This window comes from Bubalus kerabau, chromosome 9, assembly GCF_029407905.1.
Source record: "Bubalus kerabau isolate K-KA32 ecotype Philippines breed swamp buffalo chromosome 9, PCC_UOA_SB_1v2, whole genome shotgun sequence".
Lineage (NCBI taxonomy): Eukaryota > Metazoa > Chordata > Mammalia > Artiodactyla > Bovidae > Bubalus > Bubalus kerabau.
Window position 1 is genome coordinate 92,139,838 of NC_073632.1, and position 16,483 is coordinate 92,156,320.

The 16,483-nt window shown below is 38.5% G+C and overlaps 1 protein-coding gene and 1 pseudogene across 1 annotated transcript in view; both read left to right on the plus strand.

Annotated features, from left to right (window-relative positions):
- ADGB (androglobin) overlaps positions 1 to 16,483 on the plus strand; it is a 185,652-nt gene that overhangs the window by 155,457 nt on the left and 13,712 nt on the right. The window contains exons 30-32 of the mRNA XM_055534699.1: positions 6,476 to 6,648; positions 12,599 to 12,775; positions 13,513 to 13,615. Coding sequence (XP_055390674.1) covers positions 6,476 to 6,648; positions 12,599 to 12,775; positions 13,513 to 13,615 — 453 coding nt within the window. The remainder of the gene's footprint in view (positions 1 to 6,475; positions 6,649 to 12,598; positions 12,776 to 13,512; positions 13,616 to 16,483) is intronic.
- LOC129619523 (calcium-independent phospholipase A2-gamma-like) lies at positions 6,877 to 10,408 on the plus strand (annotated as a pseudogene).

The window sequence follows — 16,483 nt, forward strand, 5'->3', positions numbered from 1 at the left end:
GATTCTTTAAAATCCACAAATCAATCAACATAATACACCACATTAACAAAATGAAAGATAAAAACCATATAATTATCTCAAAAGATGCAGAGAAAGCCTTTGACAAAATTCAACATTCATTTATGAGAAAAACCCTCCAGAAAGCAGGCAGAGAAGGAACATACCTCAACATAATAAAAGCTGTATATGACAAACCCACAGCAAACATTATCCTCAATAGTGAAAAATTGAATGCATTTCCCCTAAAGTCAGGAACAAGACAAGGGTGCCCACTCTCACCACTATTATTCAACATAGTTTTGGAAGTTTTGACCACAGCAATCAGAGCGAAAAAGAAATAAAAGGAATCCAGATTGGAAAAGAAGAAGTAAAACTCTCACTGTTTGCAGATGACATGATCCTCTACATAGAAAACCCTAAAGACTCCACCAGAAAATTACTAGAACTAATCAATGACTATAGTAAAGTTGCAGGATATAAAATCAACACACAGAAATCCCTTGCATTCCTATACACTAACAATGAGAAAACAGAAAGAGAAATTAAGGAAATAATTCCATTCACCATTGCAACGAAAAGTTAAAATACTTGGGAATATATCTACCTAAAGAAACAAAAGACCTATATATAGGAAACTATAAAACACTGATGAAAGAAATCAAAGAGGACACAAATAGATGGAGAAATATACCATGTTCATGGATTGGAAGAATCAATATAGTGAAAATGAGTATACTACCCAAAGCAATCTATAGATTCAATGCAATCCCTATCAAGCTACTGACAGTATTTTTCAGAGAACTAGAACAAATAATTTCACAATGTGTATGGAAATACAAAAAACCTCAAACAGCCAAAGCAAACTTGAGAAAGAAGAATGGAACTGGAGGAATCAACCTGCCTGACTCCAGGCTATACTACAAAGCTACAGTCATCAAGACAGTATGGTACTGGCACAAAGACAGAAATATAAATCAATGGAACAAAATAGAAAGCCCAGAGACAAATCCACACACCTATGGACACTTATCTTTGACAAAGGAGGCAAGAATATACAATGGAGAAAAGACAATCTCTTTAACAAGTGGTGCTGGGAAAACTGGTCAGTTCAGTTCAGTCAAGTCACTCAGTTGTGTCCACTTTTTGTGACCCCATGAACCACAGTAAGCCAGGCCTCCCTGTCCATCACCAACTCCCAGAGTTCACTCAAACTCATGTCCATCAAGTCAGTGATGCCATCCAGTCACCTCATCCTCTGTCGTCCCCTTCACCTCCTGCCCCCAATCCCTGCCAGGATCAGGGTCTTTTCCAATGAGTCAAGTCTTTGCATAAGGTGACCAAAGTATTGGAGTTTCAGCTTTAGCATCAGTCCTTCCAATGAACACCCAGGACTGATTTCCTTTAGGATGGACTGGTTAGATCGCCTTGCAGTCTAAGGGACTCTCAAAAGTCTCCAATACCACAGTTCAAAAGCATCAATTCTTGGCGCTCAGCTTTCTTCACAGTCCAACTCTCACATCCATACATGACTGCTGGAAAAACCATAGCCTTGACTAGATGGACCTTTGTTGGCAAAATAATATCTCTGCTTTTTAATATGCTACCTAGGTTGATCATAACTTTCCTTCCAAGGAGTAAGCGTCTTTTAATTTCATGGCTACAATCACCATCTGCAGTGATTTTGGGGCCCCCCAAAATAAAGTCTGACACTGTTTCCACTGTTTCCCCATCTATTTGCTATGAAGTCATGGGACCAGATGCCATGATCTTACTTTTCTGAATGTTGAGCTTTAAGCCAACTTTTTCACTCTCTTCTTTCACTTTCATCAAGAGGCTTTTTAGTTCCTCTTCACTTTCTGCCATAAAACTGGTCAACTACTTGTAAAAGATTGAAACTATAACCCTTTCTAACACCATACACAAAAAATAAACTCAAAATGGATTAAAGATCTAAACATATAAAACTCCTAGAGGAAAACATAGGCAAAACACTCTCCGACATAAATCACAGCAGGATCCTCTATGACCCACCTCCCAGAGAAATGGAAATAAAAGCAAAAATAAACAAATGGGACCTAATTAAACTTAAAAGCTTTTGCACAACGAAAGAAACTATAAGCAAGGTGAAAGACAGCCTTCAGAATGGGAGAAAATAATAGCAAACAAAGCAACTGACAAAGAATTAATCTCAAAAATATGCAAGCAACTCCTGCAGCTCAATTCCAGAAAAATAAATGACTCAATCAAAAAATGGGCCAAAGAACTAAACAGACATTTCTCCAAAGAAGACATACAGATGGCTAACAAACACATGAAAAGATGCTCAACATCACTCATTATCAGAGAAATGCAAATCAAAACTACAATGAGGTACCATCTCATGCCAGTCAGAATGGCTACTATCCAAAAGTCTACAAACAATAAATGCTGAAGAGGCTGTGGAAAAAAGGGAACCCTCTTACACTGTTGGTGGGAATGCAAACTAGTACAGCCACTGTGGAGAACAGTGTGGAGATTCCTTAAAAAAAAGCTGGAAATAGAGCTGCCATATGACCCAGCAATCCAACTGCTGGGCATACACACTGAGGAAACCAGAATTGAAGGAGACATGTGTACCACATGTTCATCACAGCACTGTTTATAATAGCCAGGACATGGAAGCAACCTAGATGTCCATCAGCAGATGAATGGATAAGAAAGCTGTGGTACATATACACAATGGAATATTACCAAGCCATTAAAAAGAATACATTTGAATCAGTTCTAATTAGGTGGATGAAGCTGGAGTCTATTATAAGAGTGAAGTAAGTCAGAAAGAAAAACACCAATATAGTATACTAATGCATATATATGGAATTTAGAAAGATGGTAACGATAACCCTACATGAGAGACAGCAAAAGAGACACAGATGTATAGAACAGTTTTTTTGGACTCTGTGGGAGAAGGCGAGGGTGGGATGATTTGAGAGAATAGCGTCAAAACTTGTATATTATCATATGTGAAACAGATTGCCAGTCCAGGTTCGATGCATGAGACAGGGTGCTGAGGGCTGGTGCACTGGGATGACCCATGAGTGGTATGGGGAGGGTGGTGGGAGAGGGGTTCAGGATGGGGAACACATGTACACCCATGGCTGATTCATGTCAATGTATGGCAAAAACCACTACAATATTATAAAGTAATTAGCTTCCAATTAAAATAAATAATTTTTCTAAAAATAAAATAAATAAATAAATAAAATAAAAATCAAAGGTACCTTCAGCTTCATTGAACTCTCACTCAGTGGTATTCTTCCATTCAGCCCAGCTCTTTGCAGCATTTGCTTTGATGGAAAGGGAAAGCTGTATACATTGCTTAAAAGTCTTTCTCAAGTATGACTCAGAACTACTTGCTGCTGCTGCTAAGTCACTTCAGTCGTGTCCGACTCTGTGCGACCCCATAGACAGCAGCCCACCAGGCTCCCCCGTCCCTGGGATTCTCCAGGCAAGAATACTGGAGTGGGTTGACATTTCTTTCTCCAATGCTTGAAAGTGAGAAGTCAAAGTGAAGTCACTCAGTTGTGTCCAACTCATAGCGACCTCATGGACTGCAGCCTACCAGGCTCCTCTGTCCATGGGATTTTCCAGGCAAGAGTACTGGAGTGGGGCGCCATTGCCTTCTCCCAGAACTACTTGAGGTAGTTTTAAATCTGTACATTCCTGGACTCCGTATCAGTTAAAAGACGCTTGCTTCTTTGAAGAAGAGCTATGACAAACCTGGACAGTGTATTAAAAAGCAGAAACATCATTTTGCCATCAAGGGTCTATATAGTCAAGGCTATGGTTTTTCCAGTAGTCATGTACAGATGTGAGAGTTGGACCATAAATAAGGCTGAGCACTGAAGAATTGATGCTTTTGAACTGTGGTGCTGGAGAAGGCTGAAGACTCGAGAGTCCCTTGGACTGCAAGGAGATCAAACCAGGTAATCCTAAAGGAAAACAATCCTGAATAATCATTGGAAGGACTGATGCTGAAGCTGAAGCTCCAATACTTTGGCCACCTGATGCGAAGAACTGACTCGTTGGAAAAGACCCTGATGCTGGGAAAGATGAAGGCAGGAGGAGAAGGGGGTGACAGAGGATGAGAAGGTTGGATACCATCAACAACTCAATGCATATATTTGAGAAAACTCCAGGAGATAGTGAAGGAGAGGAAAGCCTAGTGTGCCGTAGTCCAATGGGGTCGCAAGAGTCAGACACAACTGAGCAAGTGAACAACAACACCAATATTAAACTCTAAGGGGTTTGACTGAGGTTTGGGCTTCAAGATCTACATTTTTCAGTCTTCCTGAGTAATTCATACATTCATTACAATTGTGAATTGCTGCTTTATGATAAGGAATGACTTCCTCTACTCCAGCTTTTATGAGGTCCTGTTATGTAGCACTGGCCACAGAGAGATAGATCTCTAACATCTAGTTAAATCCTGACTTTGCTGCCATTGAGACTTCTGGGACCTGCATTTTACTGGGGTAAGAAACCGAGGTGGTAGCTATAGCCAATGAGACTGGTCAAGGCCCAGTTTTCTCATACCTGGGCTACAGGTGGAGAGCTGGTACTGCACCATCTGTTTGTACCAGAGGCACCATGAGGGGCTCTGCAGGGAAGCAGTGCTGAAATACATGGGCTCCCATTTCTGTGCAAGTAGTGCTTTATCACCATCAAAGTTTTTGGCTAACCAAGGATCTCAAAAAAACCAAAGAGAAAATATGTCCTTTGCAGTGTCTCTACATTCTCCCCTTGGTTTCTGATAGAAGATGATTTTATTGTGTGGCTTCCTATAAAAATCTTTGTCTTCCTTTCTTCTTTGTCTCTTGGTTCAGTTGCCATGATTCATCATTTCTCTACCCTTGTGCCTCACTCTTACTCTCATTTAAGTAACCTTATTTTCTTTCTGTGGTCTTATTATTTTCACTTTTCTGCCCACAAGTTAAATCAGTTCGTTTTTTACTTTGCCTACTCATCACATTCAAGAGCTGAGCTGTTTGGAATGGAATCTCACCTACCTCCACAGAGCTTTTCGCTATTTCATGCTCTTATGACAAGGTCTCCAGGCAACTGTGAGAAAACTGGCCTATGTGAACTCTCCATTCTCTCAGGATTCTGCTCCAGACAAACATTGTGCAGAGAAAACTCAGAAGGTTAAAAGAAGAAAAGAAATCCATGAGAACATCAATGGAAATACCAAAAAAATATAAAAAGGATTAAAAAAATTAAATCCTCCATAAAAACAATAAAAAAAACTAGCAGAGATTATCAGAATCAACTTTTAGAATTCTAGAAATCATCAAAGGCTCTTTTCCAGAAAAATGACCCTATCTCTTTAAGGACAGGAAGGTTTATAGGGTTTTTACTTGTCCCAGTCCCATCCCATGGTCTCCAGCAAAGCAGTGTCTTTGAAATCTAACAATCTGTGTTCCTGGTACAGGAAAATGGAACTGAATCTCTTTCAAAGCCTCATTTCCAGAAAAACAAAAACTGAAAAAAATGTTACCAACAAATCTGCTCTATGAGAAACACCAGAGGAAGTCATTCAGGCTGAAATCAAAGGACAGTAGGCAGTAACTCGTATGCACATGAAGTGAACTCTAAGGGAAATTTAAAAGTACTTAGAGATGAATGAAAAACAATTAACAACATAGCAAAACATACCAGATGCCACGAAAGCAGTGCCTGCATGAGTGCTAAGTCACTTCAGTTGTGTCCAACTCTTTGTGACCCTGTGGACCATAGTCCAACAGAATCCTCTGTCCATGGAATTCTCCAGGCAAGAATACTGGAGTGAGTTGCCATACCCTCTTCCAGAGGATCTTCCCTACCCAGGGATTGAACCCATGTCTCTTACGTCTCCTGCATTGGCAGGCGTGTTCTTTACCACTGGCACCACCTGGGAAGCCCAATGAAAGCAGTACTAGGAGGGAAATTTATAGCTATAAATGCTTGCATTTAAAATGAACAAAGATCTCAAATCAATAACTTTCCACCTTAAAAAAAAAATCTAGAAAACTGGAAAAGAAAGAAAAAACTAAACCCAAAATAGGCAGTGGGAAGGGATTAATAAATATTAAAACAGAGATAAATCAATTCAACATTGTACTGAAGATATTAGTCAAGGCAATTAGGCAAGAAAAGGACCTAAGAACATCCAGATCAGGAATAAATTAGATAGTAGTGATCATTACATAACTTTATGAATAAACCAAAACTACAGATTTATAATTTCAATGGGGAGTTTATAGTATGTGAATTACCTCTCAATTGTATAAAAATGAGTCTCATAGGTCTTTATAAAAATTCTGTTTATTTGCTTACTTGTTTGTTTAAAAAAAGAAAAAAAAATCCAAAGGTCTGTACTAACCATTTTTCTTTGACTTCTTCCCTTTTTCCTATATGATATGTTATATTATGACTCACTGGTTTCCTTTTTTTCCACTAGCACATGGAGAGAAACATGAGGAATTAATTACCTTAGGAAGTCCAGATTCCCACACTATTAGTGAGGGACAAAAATCTTCAGGAACTTCCAAAGCAACAAGAAAAGGTAAAGAAAAGTCTTCTGAGAAAGAAAAGACAACCAAAGAAAAACAAGCACCTCGCTTTGAGCCTCAGGTGGGTGTGATGCTCTTTCTTATCAGAATCGCCTAATAGCTTTAGGCTCCTTGGATCACTAGTTAACCATATCTTTTAAGGAAAAAATCAAAAAATTCCATCTCCTTGTGTCCAGCAATCATCTGGATACTTTAAATACTTTAAATGCCCAATTCCTTGGACATCTTCTGTAAGCAGTCTTCTTTAGTTTAGTATCGAAAAGCATTAATTGAGCTTTTAATATGTAAGATGTTTTGGGGACTTGGATTTCTGATGTTAACATTATACAACCCCTACCTTCAAAGAACTCACAGTCTAATGGAGGAGACTGAAGGTAAAAAGAGAGTTGTGATGTTACATATGATATACACAGTGGTAGAAAGGATAGGTACCTCTGCCTAGAGGAATCCTGAACTGAATCAGTGATCAAAGACATGCTGAGGCAAAATCCAACACAATCTGGTTTTTTAGTCACTAAGTTATGAGGTTAAGTAAGGGTCAAGTGGAGAGGAGCCTTCAAGCCTGGTTAGAAAGGTGGGACTCTATAAGCCAGGGATCCTGATTCCAATTTTTTTCACTGCCTGTTAAGTAATCCCAATGATTAGGGGTAAGGAGGAGTATGTGGGTGGGAAATTTGAGGAGTACAAGTACAATCCTAAAGATACTCAGATTCAAGCTGTTTAAACACTGAACTCAAGACAAATTATCTGTAAGGACAAAATCTTCCCATCATTGGTGCTTGCAGCTTAGGCTATGCAGGGCTGGGGGGTGGGAGGTGGGGCCTTTAAGAAGTATATTGACATGATGAGATTTACATTTCAGATACCTTGATGACTATTAAAGGTATGAAATTAAAGGCAAAAAAGGTCTTCCTAGAGATAGGAAGACCATCAGAAAGCAGTGCAATAGTCCAGACAAAAGAGTACAAGCTGTTTCAGATACAGGTCAAAGAAAGGAAGAAGACAAATAAAGAACTAAAAAACAAACTGGTCTGAGCTAAGAAACAAACTCAGTATGTAGTTATTAATCCAAAGGGGGTGACAAACAGCAAGAAGGAACAAAGGATATCTCCCAGCTTGGTTAACCAAATAGTGTATTGGTAGTAACACACATAAGTCGCTCAGTCATGTCCGACTCTTTGAGACCCCATGGATTGTAGCCCACCAGGCTCCTCAGTCCATGGGATTTTCCAGGCATGAATACTGGAGTGGGTTGCCGTTTCCTTCTCCAGTTGGTAGTAAAACAGACACTAAAGAAAAATGAACAGATTCAAAGATGATGACTCCATTTTCCCATACTCCAGTCATAGAAATACCTGTCCACTTGCATTTTCAAGGTGTAATTTCTTAGTTCTTAGTGTATACCTTTGGAAACATTGAAAGGTAAATAACCTTAACGTCCACTGGTGACAAGGGGAAACTGAGGGGCTGGTGGTGCTTAGGGTGCTGCTCTTCTGTTTGTGTTGAAAGCTCAGCTGTTGCAAGCCAGCTCCAGTCCGATGTCAATGCCAGGAAGAGGAGAATTGTCACTGTTACAAAAGCAGTTTCAGCCTGCATCCCATAATGCAAGTGGTCTTTTGAAGAAGTAGAGAAGCAAGCAACTGTATTTCTTAGGCCCACCTCAGCATTATTGGAGGATAAGCCACATCAGCCTACAAAGAGGATTTTGTATAAGCAAAATGAAGTGTAAACAGACCACAATGAAGCACATACTTCAAGTAACACTGGTACTCTACAAGCAACCAAGGTTTATATATTAGAATCTTGAAATTTAGCATTTGTGCTCCTAAGGGACTTAGAAAAGTGAGCATTCATATGTCACCCTTGAACTTTGTTTCAAAGGCTGTTTTGGCAATCAGAATGAAATGATTTCATGTTTAGCTCAATAAAGCAAGTTCTCAAATATTAAGAAAAGTATCCTACAGTGGCCAATGAAAACAGGTAAACATTAAGCAAACTGCCAAATCTCTGAAAAAATAGTGTTAAATCAGCAGAAAAGAGAAGTCAGGGTATAAAGATGAAGGAAGAGTAAACAAAGTCGTTTTCATAGCACAAATGGTTTAACCACAAAATTTGGAGAGTCATTCTATCTTTTATCAAATCATATTAATTCATGCCTGAAAGGTGAGGGGGAAAGTCTCAAAAAAAAAAAAAAAGAAATAGACATTTCCAAGACAAATCATAAATTGAAAATAGAAACACTGAAAAGAGAAAATACAGTTCTTCAGTTACTGGTGTCCTGACTTGTAAGAAGCTAGACTCAGAATCTTCTTTACATGCTGTGGACAAGCCTGTAGGTCCAAGTGGGTCACTTGAGCTTCTTCTAGCTTCTATTAATACTAAGCAAAGTATTGCAAACTCTCTTACTCATTTCAATGAAGGTAGATGAGCTTTAGTGTAGGTAGTTATATTGGTGTACTCGTTACCAAATTAAAGTATGATTCAGTTCCAGGGAGAGGCAGTTAAAAGTAAGCAAGACTAGGAGCAAAGACAAAAAAGGAGAGAAGAAAAAACATTTATCTCTTCAACAAGAAAAAAGTGCCAGGATAGGTATTGATGACAGAACCTGGGCATTCATTCAAGCATTAAGAACAACTGACCCAAAGCTCTGCATTAATGGATTGAAGAAGTGACTTTCATCTTCAAAAATTTCCTGAGGGAAAAGGAGTGGCTGCCAAGGAAAGAATTATTCCATATTTTTTAGGACTGAGACAAATTGAAGATGGCATTTTTCAGACTGTATTTAGAAAAATGTTGGCTTTAATTTAGCTACATGAATCCAGTGAAAGGAAGAATTTGCACAATTGATAATGGAGGAATAAGGGATGTGACAACTCTTCAGACATTATGGAAATCAGTTGAACTCACACACAAGCCAGTTTATCAGTTATTTGATTGCATTTGTGGTGGAAGTACAAGCACCATATTAGCTTCACATTGGAATCATTTCATATGTCCTTGGGTGAATGTAAGGAACTCTGTCAAAAATGAAGATAGGATGTGTTTTCACAAAATGTACTTGTTGGAACCGTCAGAATGAATTGGAGCCCTGCATTTTATGATAGTCAAACTTTGCGAAATATTCTTAAGGATAAAATGGGATACACACTGATGATAGGAATAGCAAGAAATCCCAGAAGTCTTAAGGTAGCTGCAGTAGGTACCATGGTAAACAGAGGGATAATGCCAACAGCTTTTATTACTAGCTCTTAGTAGTTGGAGGCTGTCAGTATAAGATGTGGTAGGCCACCAGAGCTGCATCTGCTGCTTCAGGCTACTTTGCAAAGTGTGCATTTGGAAAATCATCTTCATCAAGAGGGAAGTTTGGTTCCAGCTAACCCCTCAGTATTAGCAACGAATGAGTGTAAATGTCTTTGGTTAGACATCCCATTAGCGTGCCTAGGACATTGAATATTGGGCATTGGACATTATGAGAGTGATGTGAGAAACACTGTGACATACACACACTTGAAAACCAAACTGAAGTTATCAACAGTGCTACAGATACAGAAAAAACCCGTATAATACTTGATGTTCTGTTATTTCCTGTTACTATTTTAGATTCAATCCCATAATGTGTAAACACTTAACTCTAGATGAAAGCTGAAACAAAAGGCTAGATAAGATTCAGGTAAAAAGGTTGAAGTCCATAGAAAGAAAATAAGAAAAAAATGGAAAAACTTGCAGAAATATTGTCCAAAAAATTTATTCAGAAAGCTAATGATTGGATAAAACTAAAAATGGACATGTGTGAAAGCCTTCTGTTCTCTTCCAAACTGTGAGGAATGCCTGTGTATTCTCCAAAATGAAAGTCTGTTCAGAAGATACATCAAGTTTAGTATGGAATTGTGAGATTCAGTATGAGGTAACTTTCAAACACCCAGAAGTTCTAGGGAATCCTGAAAAAGATGATGTTTAGACCATCATGTGAAGTACAAAGGGTATGTTTGCTTTCAGAATTCATATGGGAGTTGGTTTTTATGACATTAATAATGAACTAAGTTTTAGGAATCTTAATATTGTGCTAGTTGATTTTAGTAGCTTTTGGTATGATACTGTTGGTTGTTTGAAAATTTATTAACATATGAACCAAACATCATACACTTTGCATTTTTGCTTTAGTCACCAAAATCATGTTGAATTTATTTGATCACTGGTCTTATTTCACATGAAGAAGCTAATCTCTTCCTAAATTTACATTATTTATGTTCTCACTAGCTGTATTCTGCAGTCCAAATGTTGCCTTTTAGTGTAATATCATCTGAAAAAAATGCAGAAAAATGGAACATTCTCTATCAAATTACAATTATGTTTGAAATGTGAAAGAATCAGATGATGTTTTCTATTTGAAATGTGTTTCTTGCAACATTATGTGGCTCAAAAATATAGATGAAGTTCCAATCAACCACTTTTTTTGCCTTGAAACTTCAAGATAATGTTGAGTGTTAACTTTTCTAAATGTAGCTCCAGTTTATCATTCACTGATATAAAATCAATTATTTGAATTTTCTGAGAAAATAGTCCTATCATTAACAACTACAACAAAACTATTCCAAGTTAAAGCAAACAAGCTAAATTCAATCCATAAATTCTTACAGACACGTGGCCTTCCCTTAGTTCTTCAAAGTGTTCCCTTCCCTAATCAAAACTTTATCCTGGAGAAGGTTCTTAAAAACTTGTGCTGTGCTTTAGAAAGAACAAATAAAAGAATTTCCAATTGTGAGATTTAAATTTTCATCAGAGTAGTAAGGAAATATTGTAGAAAGCTAGGAGATCTTTTTGGTAACATTAAAACCAAACTGCTTATGAAAACTTTATTCAGTGGCCCCCCCAATCTCCACTTCCCCATCTGCGTTGTGTAATATGGATAATTGCCATTGTCTCAGTCTTATGGAAAGTGCTAGAAACCACATTAGATTCAAGCTCCTCTCCCTACCAGATTGCTACCCATAAGTCTCAATTTTTTAGACATTTTCAAGTCCTATGACAATCATCTCCCAGCCTAAGGTACATGAAAGTGATCCTACAAGACATCAAAATGTTATCTTTCATAACAAATGTATATCAATATATACAGACTTGGAAATAACTATTTCTGCCCTTATGTAAAGAGATGGTATGAATGAGCCTAAGTGGAATTTAGAATTATTTATAGTTTTTAGTTGAAATTTGCATACAGTGAAATACAGCAATATTAAATATACACTTCAGTGAGATGAATTTTGCCAAGTGCACTCATCATGTAACCCATATATCTCTGTCAAGGTTTAGGTTATAGCCCATGTCCATAAGCCTAGCAATTCCCCTAAACCTCTCCACAGTGGATTATGTCATCCCCACACCTCTCCCCCATACAAGTTTTCCTGTCCTGGAATTTCATACAAATGAATCATACAAGATGTACTCTTCTATGTTCAACTTCTTTATTTCAGTATATTGTCTGTGTGAACTTCAGTCACACGATGGTGTGCATTAATAGTTTATTACTTTTCAATGTTAAGTTGTAGTCCATGTGAACTTCCCAGGTGGCTCAGTGGTAAAGAATCCATCTTCCAAACAGGAGAGATAGGTTTGATCCCTGGATTGAGAAGATCCCCTGGTGAAGGAAATAGCAAGCCACTCCAGTATTCTTGCTTGGGAAATCCCATGGACAGAGGAGCCTGGTGGGCTACTGTTCATAGGGTCGCAAAGAGTCTGACACAACTTCCCAACTAAACAACAACAACAAAGTAATATACTACAGTTGGTTTATCCATTCATCAATTGACAGATGTTTATACCGTTTTCCATTTTCTGGCTGTTATGAATGAGGCTATAATAAATGTTCTTTTCCAAGTCTTTTTGCAAGTACATGTTTTCATTTCTCTTGGGTAAATTACTTAATAGTGAGATCATGGATCATAAGGTAAAATCTAGACCCTCTTGAATGGAAGAAAGCATCTGACCCAAACTTTTTTACTGTGCCTTGTCAGATGTGTGCTGCCCACCCTCAACAAGACGACCCAAATAAACCCTACTGGATTCTGAGGCTGGTCACTGAGCACAATGAAGCGGAATTTTTTGAAGTGAAAAAAGATACAGAACGAGCAGATGAAATCCGAGCCATGAAGCAAGCCTGGGAGATGATGGAGCCAGGAAGATCAATCAAGGTTATATGAGTTTGAAAAATTGTCCTTTACCTTTCATTCCTGCGCGTGGTCTGAAGGAAGAGCCATATTGGTGAAACCACAGTCTTTAGGAAATATCTGAAATTTTGTCAGACATCAACTAACTAAGTATTAAGACCACATTTGGACACATTGTGAAATGTTATTAATACTATCTGGATACCCAGATGACTTGCGAAAGCAAAGCACATTATGGTACCACTTATGGCCCAAACCTTAGGTCACCTTGTTCTTTCACATCATCTGGGATTAACACTCTGTGTCCTTAACACTGCCAACTAAAAAAGCATAAAAATGTCTAATACATGCTTTCAAGTATTCTGAACATGCCTTAGATAAAGAAGAAGCATGCACTGCCCTTGTGAAATACAGGTACTTCATGATTCCCCCTCTCTCTATTTTATATAAGAATCATTGCCATAGTGAAACATTATTATATATGTTTCATATCCCCAACTCAGGGTTATTGAGACAGACAAAAACAGTTCAGGAGCAATTGGATCTAAGCTGGCATGCCCAGTGTCTAAGTTTTAGGACTGCTTCTTCACTAGTTCTCACAAATCACTGTCAAAATCATGAATGGTTCAGAATTTTTTTCTTTGATGATTCGTAAGAGCTGGCCTGGACCAGACTGCCATATTCACTGACATTTCCCCTTGTCACGAGTACTGTTGAGATGGTGTTTCCTGGACTATGTGTTGATCCTGTCTGTCTTTTAGGCTGCCCAGGCTCGTCTCCATTATCTCAGCCAGTTCATTAGGAAAACGCCTGATGCTGAGTGCATGCCTGTGTCTGAAAGCCAAATCAAAGCAGGGGAAGAAGGTCAGTGGGCCCTGTCCCAGCTGCCCCAAGCATGGAGCTGTTACCTGCACGTCTTAATAGCTAGTCAACAAGTCATGCTTGCTAAAAAGAAAAAATTCAGAATCTATTTCCTTATAGGATTGTAAAGTCATGGACTGTTCAATAAGAAAATAGATCCTGAAGCATTTTCTTTTTATCAAGCAGATGTTCACTTTGTCCCCAAGTAGATATGATTTTCACCACTTAAGAAAAGAGGAAACCAGAAATAAGGGTGCAGTCTGGTTAGAAAGTAGCAGTATATAAACTTAAAGGCAGGGATACAACTATAAATCTGGCACTTTTCTAATCCCAATAACAATAAATAATGGCAATAAGAATCATAGTAATGAAGTTAACTACTTTTATTGAGCGACTTGCTTGGGTCTGGGATTATGAAATACGAATCAGGTGCTGTTGTTCAGTTGCTAAGTCGTGTCCAACTCTTTGTGACCCCATGGACTGTAACCCATGAGGTTTCTCTGATCATAGGATTTTCCAGGCAAGAATACTGGAATGGGTTGCCATTTCCTTCTGCAGGGGATCTTCCCTAGCCAGGGTCAAACATACGTCTTCTGCATTGGCCAACAGATTCTTTACCTCTATCTCATCTACTACTCACTTCATCCCACTGATATATAATATTATTTCCAACTTACCAGGACACAGACCCAGAGTAACTTTCTAAATTCACAAGCTACCATAAACAGCCAGAAAGCAGACAATGCTCTTTGTCACCCAAGAGTCTTCCCACAATTACTCATCTGCCTACGTCTATCACTGCACTGCACTGTCCAGGGAGGCTAAAGACATTCACTTCACAAATTGTGCTTTTCCACTTTCACATCTTCGGGAGTATAACTCAATAACTGTTATAAAAGTAATGTTCCATAACTTTTCATATGAAAAGTATAAACAATAAATTTCATCCTAATCCTGTTTTTCTGGGGTGGGTGCAAAGTGCTTTTGCTTATTACCTGACTTTAACCTATGGCAACTATGAGGTAGACCTTACTATTTATTCCTATTTTATAGCATTTAGAGACAAAAACTCAGAGGGTCACCTTATTCTTCCTACATCATATATCTAAAAATTGACAAAAATTGAAATATTTCTAACTCTTAAAGTACTCACTCCTTAATAAGTAGAGTCTAATGTAATGGCTTTCTGGGTAGCTCAAATGGTAAAGAATCTTCCTGCAATGCAGGAGGCCTGGGTTCAGTTTCTGGGTTGGGAAGATCCCCTGGAGAAGGGAATGGCAACCCACTCCAGTATTCTTGCCTGGAGAATCCCATGGACAGAGGAGCCTGGTGGGCTACAGTCCTTGGGGTCATAAAGAGTTGGACATGATGGAGTGACTAATACTTTCACTGTCTTTTCAATATAATGTTAGGAATATAAAGGTGAATAGAATACAGTCCTTGTTCATTAAGCTCTATATTTTATTATTAAGTTTTTAAAAGTTATGTTAAGTTTATGTAAAAGAAAATTTATTGCACTGAATACTTGTTAAAAATGGCAAAGAAGATTATATTCAAGACCATTGTAGGAGGAGAGAGATTGAACTCAATTCTGAACACAACAGAAACAACTGAAGACTTATAACAAGCAGGGAACTAATGAAAAAATACCTCTATGAATTTGACTAGGTATCAAGGGTCAGGGAAGAGAAATTTGATTAAATATCAAGTGAGGAGGATAAGAAGTTTAATTAGATATCAGTGGTGGGGAGATTCTCAATAAACTAGTTTAGCTGGATTCTTTGCTAAAACTGGGATTCACCACCAGTTAAGGATAAAGCCAAGTGGAGAATAGAGCTCAGAGAAGGCTGACCTTATCATGTAAACTACAGTTAATAAAGATACATATTTTAATTGAACAGCTTGGTGTATTTTCACATACATGTATACTCAGGAGCCACTGTTCAGATCACAATAAAACATCCCAGTCAGATCAGATCAGATCAGTCGCTCAGTCGTGTCCAACTCTTTGCGACCCCATGAATCGCAGCACTCCAGGCCTCCCTGTCCATCACCAACTCCTGGAGTTCACTCAGACTCACGTCCATCAAGTCAGTGATGCCATCCAGCCATCTCATCCTCTGTCGTCCCCTTCTCCTCTTGCCCCCAATCCCTCCCAGCATCAGAGTCTTTTCCAATGAGTCAACTCTTCGCATGAGGTGGCCAAAGTACTGGAGTTTCAGCTTTAGCATCATTTCTTCCAAAGAAATCCCAGGGCTGATCTCCTTTAGAATGGAGCTGGTTGGATCTCCTTGTAGTCCAAGGGACTCTCAAGAGCCTTCTCCAACACCACAGTTCAAAAGCATCAATTCTTCGGCGCTCAGCCTTCTTCACAGTCCAACTCTCACATCCATACATGACCACAGGAAAAACCATAGCCTTGACTAGACGGACCTTTGTTGGCAAAGTAATGTCTCCGCTTTTGAATATGCTATCTAGGTTGGTCATAACTTTCCCTCCAAGGAGTAAGCATCTTTTAATTTCATGGCTGCAGTCACCATCTGTAGTGATTTTGGAGCCCAGAAAAATAAAGTCTGACACTGTTTCCACTGTTTCCCCATCTATTTCCCATGAAGTGATGGGACCAGATGCCATGATCTTCATTTTCTGAATAGTCCTCTTCATTCTCTTTCCCAGACTTTTCCTTCCTCAAAGAAACCATTCGTCTGATCTCTATGATGATGAATTAATTTTTCCCATTCTTGAACTTTACATATTTATATATTCTATATGTCTTGTTATTTTTGTGTGTGATTTCATAGAATGCAAGGTTTTTTTAGTGCTGTATATGTCGTACTTAGTAGTAACATCTTCGAGTGCCATAAAAGAGTC